The sequence below is a fragment of the Condylostylus longicornis genome, unplaced genomic scaffold (genome assembly GCF_029603195.1).
Source record: "Condylostylus longicornis isolate FDR11 unplaced genomic scaffold, ASM2960319v2 ptg000081l, whole genome shotgun sequence".
Classification (NCBI taxonomy): domain Eukaryota; kingdom Metazoa; phylum Arthropoda; class Insecta; order Diptera; family Dolichopodidae; genus Condylostylus; species Condylostylus longicornis.
In genome coordinates this window covers 2,117,540-2,133,413 of record NW_026578049.1, presented here as the reverse complement: position 1 = coordinate 2,133,413, position 15,874 = coordinate 2,117,540, and the positions used below count along the sequence as shown (strand labels likewise).

At 25.2% G+C, this 15,874-nt stretch overlaps 1 protein-coding gene across 2 annotated transcripts in view; it reads left to right on the top strand.

The window, feature by feature from the left end:
• Nucleotides 1–620: 620 nt before the first annotated feature.
• LOC129613218 (coactosin-like protein) overlaps nucleotides 621–15,874 on the top strand; it is a 61,987-nt gene continuing 46,733 nt past the window's right edge. The window contains exons 1-2 of one of the 2 annotated variants that reach the window (XM_055527197.1): nucleotides 621–638; nucleotides 2,610–2,740. In XM_055527197.1, the coding sequence (XP_055383172.1) occupies nucleotides 2,672–2,740 (69 nt within the window). In that variant the 5' untranslated portion in view covers nucleotides 621–638; nucleotides 2,610–2,671. Of the gene's footprint in view, nucleotides 639–663; nucleotides 814–2,609; nucleotides 2,741–15,874 lie in introns of those variants that run through there. The other variant, XM_055527196.1, reaches the window with a different exon arrangement.

The following is a 15,874-nucleotide window of genomic DNA, read 5'->3' as shown; positions in this document are numbered from 1 at the left end:
TACTGTCATCATTTTACACCAATTTTTTTTCCTAATTACAACAATTCAATAAAATCTTTTTAGAGAACAACCCCCTTATTATTCTCATAATAATATTTTTCATTAATCGATTTTTCGATTTTAATCAAAAAATTTTTATTTTTCTCTTAACAAGATTTACCCTTAATACAAAAAAAAAAACTACTCTTAAATAACTTTAACTGAGTGGAAATTGAATACATACATACACACATGTACACAATTTTTTTTTTATTTTTATTTTTTTTATATTTTTCTTCTTCTATATTATGTTTTTCAATTTTTCTGCTTATTCATTTTTTATTATTCACTTCTTTAACTTAAAGTTATCCATTTCCTATACTCTACGACTCCTCTCTCTTTCCCATTCCATTCCAACATCATTATTATATTTTACATATATATAGAAAAATTTATGTATTTACAGTTACATACATACATACATAATATTATGTTGTATGTTGTATGTACGTATATATGTATATATTTTATTTTCTCCAATTCTGGTGAATAAAAAAATGAAATGCAAACATCTAAAAATTTATCAGCATTCTGCTTAAAGCCATCTTCGGGTTTATAACAAAAAGTAGAAAACGTTTTACGGTGTAAAAAAAAATACGGTAAAAAAAATTTTACAGTAAAAAAATTTCGAAATTTAATAATTTTCATATTTTGATTTTATTTTGAATAATTAAAAATTTATAATATTTTTTTGAAATATCGTAATTAAATTATTAAAAAAAAAAAGTAATTTAAAAATAAACAAAATAAAAAAGTAGTTTAAGAATTTTTTAAGTAAGTTTTAACAATTTTGTACCGTTTAAAATTTGCGGTTAAAAAAAAAAATAAATAAATTGTTTGAAATAAGAAGGAAAAAATTAATAATTGTAATAACAGTGTTTCCGTTTTCCGTTTATAATACATACAAAAGTAAAATAACCTTAAACAATTTTAAAATTTTCTTCTGAGAACATTGAGAGCCAAGTTTCTTAAGTAAAAAAATATTAAAGACCGTATAAAGGATTTGATTTTTTTTTAGATTTTTACTATGATTAATGAAAGTGAAATTAAATATTTTTCTTATAATTTTCATACAAAATTTGTTATACGTATAACACTAATACATGCATAAAGGATAAGAATTTTTTTCATTAATAATTTTCATGTTTTTTTTTTTTGGTTTTTATTGCAAAATCCGAAAAAAAAATTATCTCGCCTTTTTTTTTTAATTCAAAAGAATCTTCTTTTGCTATTGCATTGCAAAATTTCTAACATAAAATAAGAATAAGAAAAAAAAGTATGCAAATTAATAAAAAAATTGTATAACGAAAACCATATAAGAAAGGAATAAAAATAGAACAATAAAAATAAAAAATAAAGCAAAAAATTTTTTTTTTTATTTTAAAGCTGTTTAAAAGATTTAAAAAGTGGGCACTCAAAGGATTATCCCCATTATTGCAAAAACAAAAAAAAAAAACAAAAATAATAATTAAAAAACAAAAAGAAAAAAAAATTTTTTTTTTAAAGAATTCAAAACGAGTTTAAAAACGAATCTACACCTAGTATCGTTTATATAGTACCTACATAAATTTCTTTGTTAGTGTTTGTGTGTGTATTATATGCTCCTATGTTTTATTTGAAATTCATTTTATATTATGCATGTTGATATTATGGATGATTATTCATATATGTATATGTATTTGTGTATTATGTACGAATAAAATACATTTTCGTATAGTTCAAAAGGTTCTCTTGCATATACATACATACATTTACAAAATATATTGCAAAATTATATTTTCATAATTTCATCCAGACATTCATTATTTTATTATACGTATATGTTATATTTTGCATAATGTATAATTATAAATTTTATTATGTATACTATTAAATTACATATTTAAAATTGGTTTCTATTAAAAAGAATTTTGTATATAGGCGCACATTATAATATAATATATTAACCCTTTTGTGATCATGCATACCTGTTTAGTAGAAACAAACCTGTTTTAAGGGTTCCGTTATCATTATACACCGGAAAAAAAAATTTATTTTATTCTCAAAAACTTTTTGTTTTCTGACATTTTTTTTAATTTTTAACAAAATAATTTTGGTCACAAAAGGGTTAATATACTCATATTGTATTAAATGTAGGTACATAAACCTGTTATAAAATTATATTTCTTTATAATTTCTCTTCTTCTTCTCCTATATATCTCCTTTTAACTAAAATAATAAAATTTAAACAAAAAAAAAAAAAGAACTGAGAAACGTCAAAGGATCCAAAAAGAATATTATTAACACAGAGAAAAATAAAATTTAAATAAATATTTAAACAAAATAAAATATAATAAAAAAAAAAATTCAAAAAGGAGATAAAAATTAATTAAAAAAAAAATCCGACCTAAAAATAAAATTGTATTTTTTTCTTCTTCTTCTTCTTTTTATATACATAATTATATTTATTTTTTAATTTAAAAAAAAAAAATTTTTCTCTTATTTCTATATCTTTTCAACTCTTAAACCATACGAAACAAATAAAATTTTTAAAAACGAAACAAATAAAATCCAAATATAAAAACAAAAAGAACAACAAAATTTAAAAAAAAAAATTAAAAAACCCCCTATAGCCATTATAAATAGTAGAATCATGTCAGACGGAATTGAAGTTGAACAACATCAGCAAATAATTGAAAATGATACGAAACCAATAAGAAAAGTAAGTAAATAAAATTTGTTTGTTGTTTTATTTATTAATAAATATTTAAAAAAAATAATAATAATATGCTTACGCCTATATATATGCATATACCTAAATATAACAATAACCTATAACTTGTATACATGTGATATATTCAAGCACCTATTACAAACTATTGCTTAAATTTCAATAAAATAATTTAATTAATATTTTTAATAATTAAATTAAAAATATTAATTAAAATCGATTTTCGCAGTAAAATATTTCGATTTTATGATTTAATATTCTTGATATTCGTTAATATTGAGGGCCTTTTTCAAATTTTCGATGTCAATATTTAGTTATTTATAACTATTTGTTATAATATATAAATAATAATTCTATTGAATTTATCTATTATTATTAATAATAATTTATTAATTTATAGGTAATTATTTTTATAATAATTGAGAAACAATTACAGGAATTAAATATATAAAGTAAGATAAATGTATAGAGATGACGTTCTTATTACAAATTATTAATAAAATGTCAATTAAATACTAGGAAATAGATTATAACCTATTTATTGGTATATTATAACAGAAAAAAACTTTCATAATTTTATACATTAACATTTATGTTTATTTTTAGAATGTATTTCTACTACGGCTATTATTTGTTTTAATTTAATAAAACGAATTCTATAGGGCAACGTATAGGTGCCCTATAGGACAAATTTCAAATGTATAGTAAAACATGGTTTATTAAAATATACATATATACAATGATTTAAAATGCCATCTGTTATACAAGTTTTGTATTACAGGTACATTCTTTTTCTTTCACTTTGTTATTTTCCTTTTTTTTTTTGTCAGTGTTTTTTTTTATTTGTTCTTATTGTTACTTTGTTTGCTTTTCTTTTACATTGTTCTTTTATGCACAAGTCATAAAAGTACCAAAAAAAAACTGGTTTTGTTTTTTTAAATGCATATAAAAAAATTTTTATATACACTTGGTATATATTTGGTTAGCTTTCAAGGTTTTAAATTTTTTTGCTGATTTTTTTCTGCTTTTTTGTTTTTTTAAAGCAAGTTGCCAACTAAATACTTATACTAAATGTATAAATATTAAATAAATGTATTAAAAATGCAGGTATAAATATTTTGTGTATATACATATGTAATATAAACTGATTATACATATAGTTTTCATATAGTATTATACGTATATAACAGTTTTTAATTAATACATAATATAATGTATACATAGATTATTATATCGTACCGAATAAAGGATATTATGCAAATTATTACTTGGATTTAAACTGTATAAAAATGTTGGTACTCTTCTACGTTTTATATTTACACAAATACGAGTATAAAAATAGAGTAAAATGTCTAAGAATATTCGGAAGATCTAATATCATATAAGGATTATTCGTATAATGCATATATTTCGTGCATAAAATACAGGGGCAATATTTGAAAACTAAAAAAAACTTAAATTTTTTTTCCATTAATTTCGTCTTTTCCAAAAATATCCATGAGGGAGGGGGGCTAATTTGTTATTCTTTTTTTGAAACTGTGTAGCGCCGAAAAAGACAGAACCGGGCCTGATTGCATCTATAAAATTATCAAAATATCGACATGTTTTTTTTAATTTGCTGCAATTTTTTCAATCTAGGCAGCTTTTATCAAAAAAATGGATTGATATTGTTTAAAATTAAAGTTAACTTACGTTAATTTAGTTTCTTTTTAAAAATATTTCAATATGTTTTAGAATATTATGCAAATGAGAACAAATTGCACTGCAATCAAAATTACATATTAAAAATATAATTTACGATATTACGTAATTACTTTAAATAAACTGTCAAAATTGTAATTGACAATCATTTAAAACACTCTTTTAACCCTTTTCATCACAGAAATTAATCGTCACCTACCGAAATTTCATTGTAATTTTCATATTTAATTCTTATATGAATTGAAAAATTTTAATTAATTTTAAAGAAAAATTTTTTTATGATTTTATCAAAAAAATTATCTTATAATTTAATTTAATTCCAAATTATTTATATATTTTCTTATTTCGTGTTTTTTTTTCTATCTTTTTAATAATCCAATCATAAATTTCCATTTAATATTTCGCTTCATTAAAGATCTTATCCATAATAATTTGAATTAATAGTACAATTTCGGCTATGCTATAGTATAAATTTTCGGCTTCATATAATCTGATTATAAGAAAAACAATAAAAAATATTAAAAGTGAATTTAATAATCTTCCATTTTTTTTCTTTTTTTGCTTTTTTTTTTAAGAAAATCACTTAAATAAAATTATCGAATTATTCAATGAAATGAAAATGAAAATGCGAAGAAAGAAAAAATCAAATTAAATTATTTAATTTTTATCGTTTTGAATGCATATCTATAATAATCTAAAATAAATACGGTAAATTTTAAATATGTAACAATTTAAAATAAAAAAATATTAAAAATTAATTTTTGAAAGGGAAAGTTTGTCTGTTTTTATTTTTATTAACAAAAATTTTTTTGGTTAAATGCACACAATAAAAATTAAAAAAATATTAAATTTAAATGTCGAATACCTTTGTCAGCATAATAATATATTGGTACATACATACACTACCTAATTCACTTAAATACATTGTATGTGCATAGCTATATAGAAAAATTTAACCCTTGTATACTTACACATGAGTAAAATTTAAGAAAAAGGAAAATCAAAAAGCGTAAAGATTTTTAACGCATTGAAATTGAAAAAGCAAAAATTTACCCACGTAATTATCGGATTTTATAGAAAAAAAAAATAAAATAAAAAAAACAAGACTAAACTGTACATTTGCGTATTACATATTTGCGTACTTATACAATTTATGTACGTGTGTACATAGGGAAAAGTCAAGACTGTGTTTTGCAACGGAAATGAAAATTTTGCAAAAATAATAATTACTGTGCAGAAAAATTATTGTTAACGCACAAAATTTAAAATTTAAAACCAAAAATAGAAATTTGATTACTTTTCTTTAACTTTTTGTGTTTTATTTTAAAAAGAAAAATGCAAATACTTAAATATTCAAAAAATTTGATATTTAATTTAGATTTTATACTCGTAATTATTTTAATTGATTTAATTGATAAAACTATTGTTGAAGAAGCTCAAACTCATTCAAAACTATTTCCCTTGCTTAACATAAAATAAATGAAAAACTTTCAAAGCTATGAGAAATTTGTAAGAAGAAAAATTGGTCTAGGTATCGATCAGCTAATGGATAAAGGTCAAATTTGAAAGAATCTGTATAATATTAAAATCTAATTTAACGTTTCAATTGAAAATCCCATGAAATTTTAGTTGATTACTTGAAATGTTTTCTGGTTACATTGATAAGAAGTATGTTTAACACTCCGAAATTTCAAAAGTATAAATAGGATGAGAGTAATTTCTAAATGGAATCAAGTGTTTTATAAAAAAAATCTAATTATAAGTATGGAGCTCAAACAAACCTATGAATTCGAATATGGAGGATTTAACATAATAATTTTTTATAGTGTTAAGTCATTAAAAATTTCGATTTATATAGCCTAATGCAGTTTAAATATTTCTCAATTAAGGCAATACCTGACAATACCACAACATTTTAGAATAAGTCTCAAAATTACTCAAAATTAAAGTGTCAGAGATGAGACGTTTAGTTAATTGGATTCGTAAGGGGAACGCAAACAATATCGGAGTTATGTGAATTAAACAGTTAAAAAAATTTATGACGCACGTTATTCTACGCTAGAAACGCATTAAAATTCGACGCATTTTGTATTATGCAATTATAATATTTATATAATTACAATATTTCATTAAAATTTTATGATTACAAAATTTTCTAATACATTTAGAATATTCAGGAATAGAGACGAAATAATTTAATAAAATTCCTTTTTAAGAATTATTAAAAGTGAAATTATGGCTACTAAACTATAGCTTTAATATGGAAAAACGATGGGAAGAATAAACAAATAAAAAATTACGCATTCCTAGCACATTAACACCAACTTTTTTATCAAGTTTTTATTTGTATGCAATTATTGATTGACTTTATTGCATTGTTTTCAGTTGCAGCAAGAATAGCAATGGATTGACTTGGTTTATATTATAACGATTTCATTCCCTTACTATTACTTTAATTTCAGTATATGCCCCTACAAATAATGCAAATGATGATGAAAAAGTTTTTTTCTATGATGAACTATCAAGAGTATGCGAGAGAACATCTAAACACGATGTTTTAGTAGTTGCTGGCGACTACAATGCTAAAATTGGTAGAGAAAGTTTTATAAGAGATATAGCAGGATTACACTCACTTCACGCCGACACAAATGAGAACGGAATGCGATTAACAAATTTCGCTTTAGAGAACAATATGTGGATCAGTAGCGTTTCTTTTAACCATAAACAAATACATAAACATACATGGAAAATCCCTGGTGGAAGGGGTGCAAATCAGATAGACCACATTCTAATTGATAAAAGACATGCTTCCAGTATACTGGATGTAAAATCATGTAGGGGAGCAAATTGTGACTCCGACCACTATATGGTAAAGGTTAAAATGAGACAAAGAATTTCAAATATAGCTACCAAAAATTCATTCAAACGTGTCAGATGGAACACAGATAAATTTTCAAATGATAGAATCAAATCGGCATACGAAAATGCAATAAATGAAAGACTTAATAATTCAGTTTTAAACCAAAACATCTCAAATAGTTGGAAGATGCTAGAAGAAACCATCAAGGGGGCAGCAATTGATGTAATAGGCCGTCAACCAAAAAGAAGTGGAAATGAATGGTACGATAACGATTGCAGGAATATTAATGATTTAAAACATGAGGCCTGGAAAAAATATATAAGTAGAGGAACAAGAAGTAATCGTTTAGAATATAATTACATAAGAAAAGAAGCAAAGAAAGTTATAAGAAGGAAGAAGAGAGAGTCACTTAACGCAAAAATCGAAAAAATTGAGCAAAACTCTAGGAACCACATAAGGGATTTTTATAGAGATATAAAATATTAATCTACCCCATATCAGCCACGGTTAAATGTATGCAAAAATAATGAAAATAAAGTTTTAGTTGACGAAGGAAAAATTTTAGAGAGATGGAAAGAACATTTCAATGATTTGTTTAAAAATACAAATAGAACTGAATCTAACGAAAATTTTGAAGCACTATGCAGCGTTGAAAATACAATTGAAGAACCAACAATAGAAGAGACAAAAATCGCAATTAGTAGGCTTAGAAACAACAAGGCAGGTGGAGAAGATTCCATAACAGCGGAGCTATTGAAATATGGCGGACAGGGGCTACATGAGAAAATAAACGAGCTTATTCTATTGATTTGGAGACACGAAAATCTTCCAAACACATGGAATAATAGCATAATATTTCCTGTACATAAAAAGGGCGACAAGAAAGACTGTAAAAATTATCGAGGAATTACTCTACTGAATACAGCATATAAAATTTTTACGAATATTCTGTATGTTCGTATTAACGATATAGCCGAAGAAATTTTAACAGAATACCAATGTGGTTTTCGAAAGAATAAATCAACCACAAATCAATGCTTCATTTTAAGCCAAATATTTGAAAAGTTCAACGAATATTCGAAAGAGGTTCACTGTCTTTTTGTTGATTTCCAACGGGCGTTCGATAGCATTCATAGAGAAAGGATTTTTGGAGTGATGCAGAGATTAGGTATCCCCGAAAAATTAATAAGACTGACATGCATGACTTTGAAAAATAATAGTGCAAAAGTTTTAATCCAAGGAAAGTTAACGGCCCCTTTCAATATAGAATGTGGTGTGAAACAGGGGGATGCGCTCTCTTCCCTAATATTCAATCTGATGCTTCATTATGCCATCCGGGAAATCGATCATGGAGGAAGTATTTTTACAAAATCGTTTCAAATTTGTGCTTACGCAGATGATATAGCTATTGTCGCCAGAAATGAAAGGCAAATAAAGGAGATCTTCACAAGACTAGTTAAAAATACCAAAGAAATCGGCCTCAACATAAATGAAGAAAAAACAAAGTACTTCATCAAAACCAGATCTTCAAGAAATTCTCGAAATTTAGAAATCGGAAGCTATGAGTTTGAAAATGTACAAGATTTCAAGTACTTAGGTGTTGTTTTTTCAAGTACAAACGATTTTACAAATGCTATCAAAGAGAGAATAAATGCAGCTAACAAATGTTATTACATGAACCTGAAGCTGATGAAATCTAGGTTACTCTCGAGAAATAGTAAATTACAAATATACAAGACTTTAATTAGACCTGTACTTGCTTATGGATGCGAATGTTGGACCGTTAAAATGTCTGATTGGAACCTGTTAGCTACTTTCGAAAGAAAAATATTGAGAAAGATTTTTGGACCAACGAGAAATGAGGACGGAACTTTCAGAATAAGATACAACCATGAGCTGGAAGAAATGATGAAATTTGTAACAATTACAAGATATGTAAAATCGCAAAGGATAAGATGGCTGGGCCATGTAATCCGTATGAATGAAAGCAGTAAGGTCAAAACAATATTGCAGAGAAAAGATCACGGAACTAGAGCTAGAGGCAGGCCTAGATTGAGGTGGTTAGATTCAGTAGTCGAAGATTTAAAAATATTGAACATAAATAACTACACAACATCTGCACAAGATCGAGACAATTGGAAGAGGATAGTGAAGGAAGCTTTGGTCCACAGAGGACTGTAATGCAGTGGAAGAAGAAGATTTCATTCCCTTTAATATTCTAAAGGTTTATCCCTTGCCAAGGAAAAAATAAACTTTTAACAATAAATTTAACTTTCACTTTTTTCTTGTTCCAAAACTTTTCTGATTAATTGCCAAGTTGAGTCATTCTTCTATTTCCAAAGTATTATAAAAAATGCTTTTTGTTGTATATACGCTTATTTTAAATAAATTAATTGTTACTTGAAAAAAAAGTATTGTAATACTCTTAATAATACTCAAAATTAATAAAAAAAAAAATATTAACTCAATACTTTGTAATATACTTGTAATCTGTTCGATAAATAATAGATTTTTCCATATAAAGACAAACAGAAGAAACCCCTCTGTTTTTTTCTTTTAAATCGCTTGAAATTTGAATCGAAAATCACCCCAATATTATTTTAAACATCTTTTGTTATTATTTATACTCTAGGAAAGAACCTGACCGTCGACAAATTAATTTTGTATGTTCTCATCTTTCAGTTCTCATCTTACAATTCAAAATCAATATTAAGAGAGAAAAAATATAAAGAGGGGTAAAATTAAATATTGTTGTCATTAAAATTTAAATTGCGGTCCATATACGTCATTGTGTTGATTTGGTATTTTTAAATTCAAACTACTGTTAACTTATGCATCCTTAAACCGCAAATATGCTGCTAATTATTTATTTTTTCTTCAATAAGAGTATATAAAGAATGTTTTTTATTCAAATAATTTGTTCAAAATAAGGTTCTGTTAAACCGACAACATTAAAATAGTTTTCTAAAATGTATTTTACACTGGAACTTCTAAAAAATTTTGAACTTAATTAATTTCATTAGTTACATTAACTTTAGTCCATACCTGCGAAATAATTTCACTAATCAGCATAATACGATCTGAGCGCCACTTTATATGAAAAATTCATCAGTTGCTGTGGTTGGCAAACAGAACCCAATTTGTTAAATAAATTCATCAAGTTCAAATAAATTTTCATCAGAATTGATTCGAGATAAACGAGTATACACAGACAGACAGACCAAACTCTCGCTAAAAACTGATTTTTTTCGTTTCTCTATCTTGAAAAAAGAAACGATTCTGCTGAAAATTTGGCATATGAAATTTGCTTTCATCACATAACCTCCCTTACTCTAGGCAAAGCGGTCGGAAAATATTGGTTCCGATTTCCTGATAAAATGTGATGAAACTACAAAATTAATTTTTTCAAAACATTTTTTTTTAGTCATCATCCTATATTAAATAAAATATTGTATTATTTACGATATTGATTCATTCAACTTCAAGTATGCTTTTCATTATTATTACTCATCTCACCATACTTAGCATATAATAATATGCATGCATATAGTATAGCTACAACCACAACCACACCACCACCATCATAAACCATCAAAAATAATTTATTGAAATACAAATTTCCTATATGCATATACAATGTATTAACATTAGACTATAAATATAAAATTTTCAACATAAATATGTATGAGCCTTGTATCACTTTAATAATAAATTATATACTATACAAACACATACATTGATTTGCATATCATATAAAATTCCCCATATTTGAATATATCTGAATATTTTTAAGTGAGCCGATTTGTGTTATCAAAATCCAAAAATAGTTTACAGAGAAAAAACAAAAAAATATCAAAACTTCCATATATGGAAAAAATTTTGAATGAATTTCAATTCTCTTTTTTGTATATGTTTGTGTGAGTGCTGAAAAAAACTAAAAATAAAATAGAAAATTTATATACGAATAAGAATCGTAAAAATTTAATCGACAGGATTTTACTTCGAAAAAGAATATTTAATAGAGAAAATAAAGATTTTCAAATGGTTAGGTCTCATAAAAGGATTTTCTTTTATTTTATACTGTGAATAGTTTGAGGAATGGATGGGTTAAAGTTGTGTATTTTATCGGAATTCAATAATGTGTAAATCAAGTGTAAAGTTAATCTTTGAATTTTAAAAAATATTATTTTTTTTTTACAGGTTTTCGTTCAATTTATGTGTGTATAACAGTTTAACTAAATATATAACATGTTTTGTATATATGTACGAGTAATACTCAAAATTACATAGAGCATTGTTATATAATGGATTTTTTCCAACCTATATTTTGTACCCTTAAGCATATAGATTTTTTAAATCGGTTTTTTGTTTAGTGAACTTATAAAGTTTTGTCACTCTAAGTTCAGTTTATTTTTATAATTAAGTATGTAGAAAGTAGCTTAGTTATGCGATACAAAACAGGCTCCTTTTTTTAAAATTAATATTTCTTTATATATTTCTTGAGAAATATTTAAAAATATTCGCACAATTTCCCATATAGTTAAGGCAAAAATTTTAAATTTGATTATAGCAATATCGATAAATTCGATATCATACGCCCTTTTCGAACAAAAACTACAATTCAACAATCAAGTAAATAAAAAACATGTATTGTAAAAACTATCAAACTAATCGTATAGTATGATAGAATATAAAATATCATACTATGGATATGATTCGAATATTCTCTATACAGTTCCACCATGTTATTCCAATTCATGCGTTGTAACATACATGTATGATGTAACAAGTATGTATAAAATATAAATACAATTAAAATAAAAACAAAAATGTTTCTAATTGATTAAAATTCTAGAATATCAAAATATAGAACATGAAGTATTTTGTTGAAAAAATTTTTTTTATTATTTTCGAATTAAAGAAATTAAATACCAAAAACCCCACCTCAGTTTGATGACTGACCTTCAAAAAAGAAAATTTATAAATAAATGGTGGTTGTTTTTTTCTTTTATTACACTTGTTTCACATGTATAGCTCTACCTACCGACATACTTTACTATAATTTAAAATAATCTTACATATACGTCCTTAGAGAATTGTGGTCATATTGTACATCTTTTTTCACCTGTGTAATTGAGTTTATCGCATATAAAAAAATTTCATTTATTCCCTAACAAATATTCAATTGTCTAATATTAGAAAAATTTCAGTTTTATTTTGTTCACAGAGGTGTGAAATATTATTGCATGCATGTATGTACACATCTGTACATAAACATAAAGTTAAGGCTACTCATACTCGTATTATAGGCATTTTGTAACGTGTACATATACTTTTGGTATGGCTGTATGAGCAAATATAATCACTAAATAGAGTAACAAAAAGGCGTGGGTTAACAAGCCTAGAATTATAACATTGTTTTTGTTTTGTTAGTTTATTTTTGTTTTTCTTTTGATTAATTGAATGAAGCGCGTAATGAATCGAATTCTAGTTTGTATGTATGTTATCAAATTAAAAAAAGAAATATGTAGAATTTCCACTTTTTCTTTCAAATACTTTTGATTTTAATTTTTAGTATTTTTATTATACCCGTACGAACGTATGTTCGAAGGGTATACTAAATTTGCCTTACCGTTTGTAACGCTAAGAAATAACGGTGTTAGATATAGACTCAAGTGTATGTTTTTGATCAGCGTCAAATTCTGAGTTGATTTAGCTTTGTCTGTCCGTCCGTCCGTCCGTCGGTCCGTCCGTCCGTCCCAACGATAACTCAAAAACTAATTGAGCTAAGTTCACCAAATTTTCACAAATGATTTATTGTAGTAAGTGCCAGAACCCTATTTAAATTGGACATGATCGGGTACTGGTTCGGGTAGCTGCCATACAACTTCAAAATTTATTTGGCTATATCTCAGAAACTATAAAAGTTATGGTATTGAAATTTCACACAAACGAATATATTAGTAGGGCCAATGTGTCTCATAAAAGTCGTTGAAATTACTTGGCTCCTTCTGGTACCTGCCATACAACTTCAAAAGTTATTTGGCTATATCTCAGAAACTATAAAAGCTGTGATGTTGAGATTTCACACAAGTGAGTATATTAGTAGGGCCGATGTGCTTGATAAAATTCCCTAAAATTTCTTGGCTCTTTCTGGTAGCTGCCATACAACATCAATAGTAGTTTGGCACAACCAGTATTTTGAATAACACATAGTACTGAAATTTTGCATAAATTAATATGGTAATACGGCAACTTAAAGTCATAGTCTGCCCCATAGTTAGTTATGGCACATTAGTTATTCGCACATAGGATAACAAATTCGTACGGGTATCACAGAGTTGACAAGGTCAACTCTATTTTTTTTCTCGTTTTTTATTAATTTATGCAAATAACAAGTTGAATTAAGCGTATAGAGTCAATCTACTTTATTTTGTATAAGTTTAGTAAGTACACATAATTTTTATTTATATGCAATGAATTTTAATTTGTTGCAGTTATTTATAGTGATGCAGGTCATAAATTCCTAGTAACTTTAGAAATTCATTAACGATAATTGCTATAGTTTATTGTTACGATGTTTTTAAATTATATTATGCGAAGCTTATGCAAGAATTTGAGGAGATTAGATAAGAGGTTTCGAAAATTGATATATTGGTGATTTTAACTGATTTTTTTAAAAGAAGTAATCATTATGAACGAAAGCCGTGGACATTGCAAAGTGGGAGTAGCAAAGCGGTGTTATATTAAAGTAAATTGGGGTTTGATCGATCTGTTACAGTAACAACATTAAGCCAATAAGCTTAAATAAAAACCGAAAGCATTCTTCCAAACTTACAAATTTCCAAAATTCAATTTACCCCAACTGAACTAGTTGAATTAGAATCCTTGGAAAAATTTCAACTTAGGTATACCTAACATAAAATGTAAATGCCGTTGGGGATGTTGAGTATATCGCTGTACCCAGAGACTCATATTAGTAAAGTAGGGTGAATTAAATTGCTTTCAGTTATTCTATAATTTTAAAAATATTTAGGCAAACATTCTTATATTACAAACTTTCTACAATTAATCAAACTTATATATTATGTTCGAAGACAAACTCGTCCTAAGTTCTTTTTATGGAACAAAACTTTTAATTTGAAATGACTACACTGAAAGAAAATGATAGCAGACCCACCCTTTACATTTAATAAACAAAATAAAAGTTGCTGAAAACCTTATCCAATTAATTTGCAAAAAAAAACAAGAAGGATTTTATTATTTTTAATAATTTATTTTTTCATTAAAGCATTTTTGTTTTTATCATCACCATCTAGTTTATATGATGACATTTTGACAAGTTTATATTTTTCCCCGCAATTATATATATATATATATATAATATTCTATATATATATATATATATATTCTATATATATATATATATATATTCTATATATATATATATATATATATATATATATATAGAATATTAACAGTACACCAACCTTGTTTGCTTAGTTTTTCAATTTTTCCTTTAAAGGAATGTTATAAAAGGGTAGATCCGTGATTAAGTAATATATGATTATGAAAATATGCTGTTAACACCTACACAAAATGATTTTATTTTCTGTATATCACGTACGTATGTTCATATATATGTGTATTTTATTATTTTCCCATCTATTTACATTTGAATATTCAGAGCTAGTTATGCATATAGTATCTAAGCATTCAATATTATGTATTTAAAATATTTTTATTGAAAGTATCAATTTTAACGTTAAGTAAATGTGACTAAAAATTTGTTTAATATATTACATGTTATGTACATATATTATAAATATGTTGGTACATTTCTTTACATATTAGACAAATAGAGTATAATGTAAGTGATTTGTTTAAATAATAAATGCACTGAAGCCTGAGAATAAGGATTTATTGTACACCTGCCGTATGGTTGTAAATATGCAAAGAAGTTAGAAGCTAAAAAAATTAATATTGAAGTTTGACTTATGAACAATATTAAAAAAATGAAGTCCTTTGATCTGATGAAAACGAAATTTTAGAATTTAAGTTAAATTCAAATCCAATACTTTTCATTACTAATAAATTTGTTTAAGTAAAATTGCTTGACTGAATAGCATAATCGAAGTTCAAGTGTCAAATACATTGGGCAGAAAAATTATAAAATTAAATGGTTAATCTAGATGAATGCAGTATGCGGCAAGCGATTGTCAAAAAAAATTCCAAGCGTGCCGTCCCGAAACTTAAAAATATTTCTTATTTTAATATTGTTTTGGTAGCAATAAAAACAGATATAATGCCCAGTGCGGTAAAATTTCGGTATACCGCTACGGTAATGCCTAATTTTGATAATTTTTTAAATTTTACAAAAATGTTATTAGCATAAATTGTTTTTTCTTACATTCGTGCTTAAATAAATTCAAAAATAAAAATTGAGAAATTGCGTAAGTCTATTACGTAATTATTTTTATTTTATAAAATTAAAATATTTTTAAACTAATTAAATTCGATTTAATTGAATTTTTTTGAATGAAATTTTAAATTTTTACTATGAA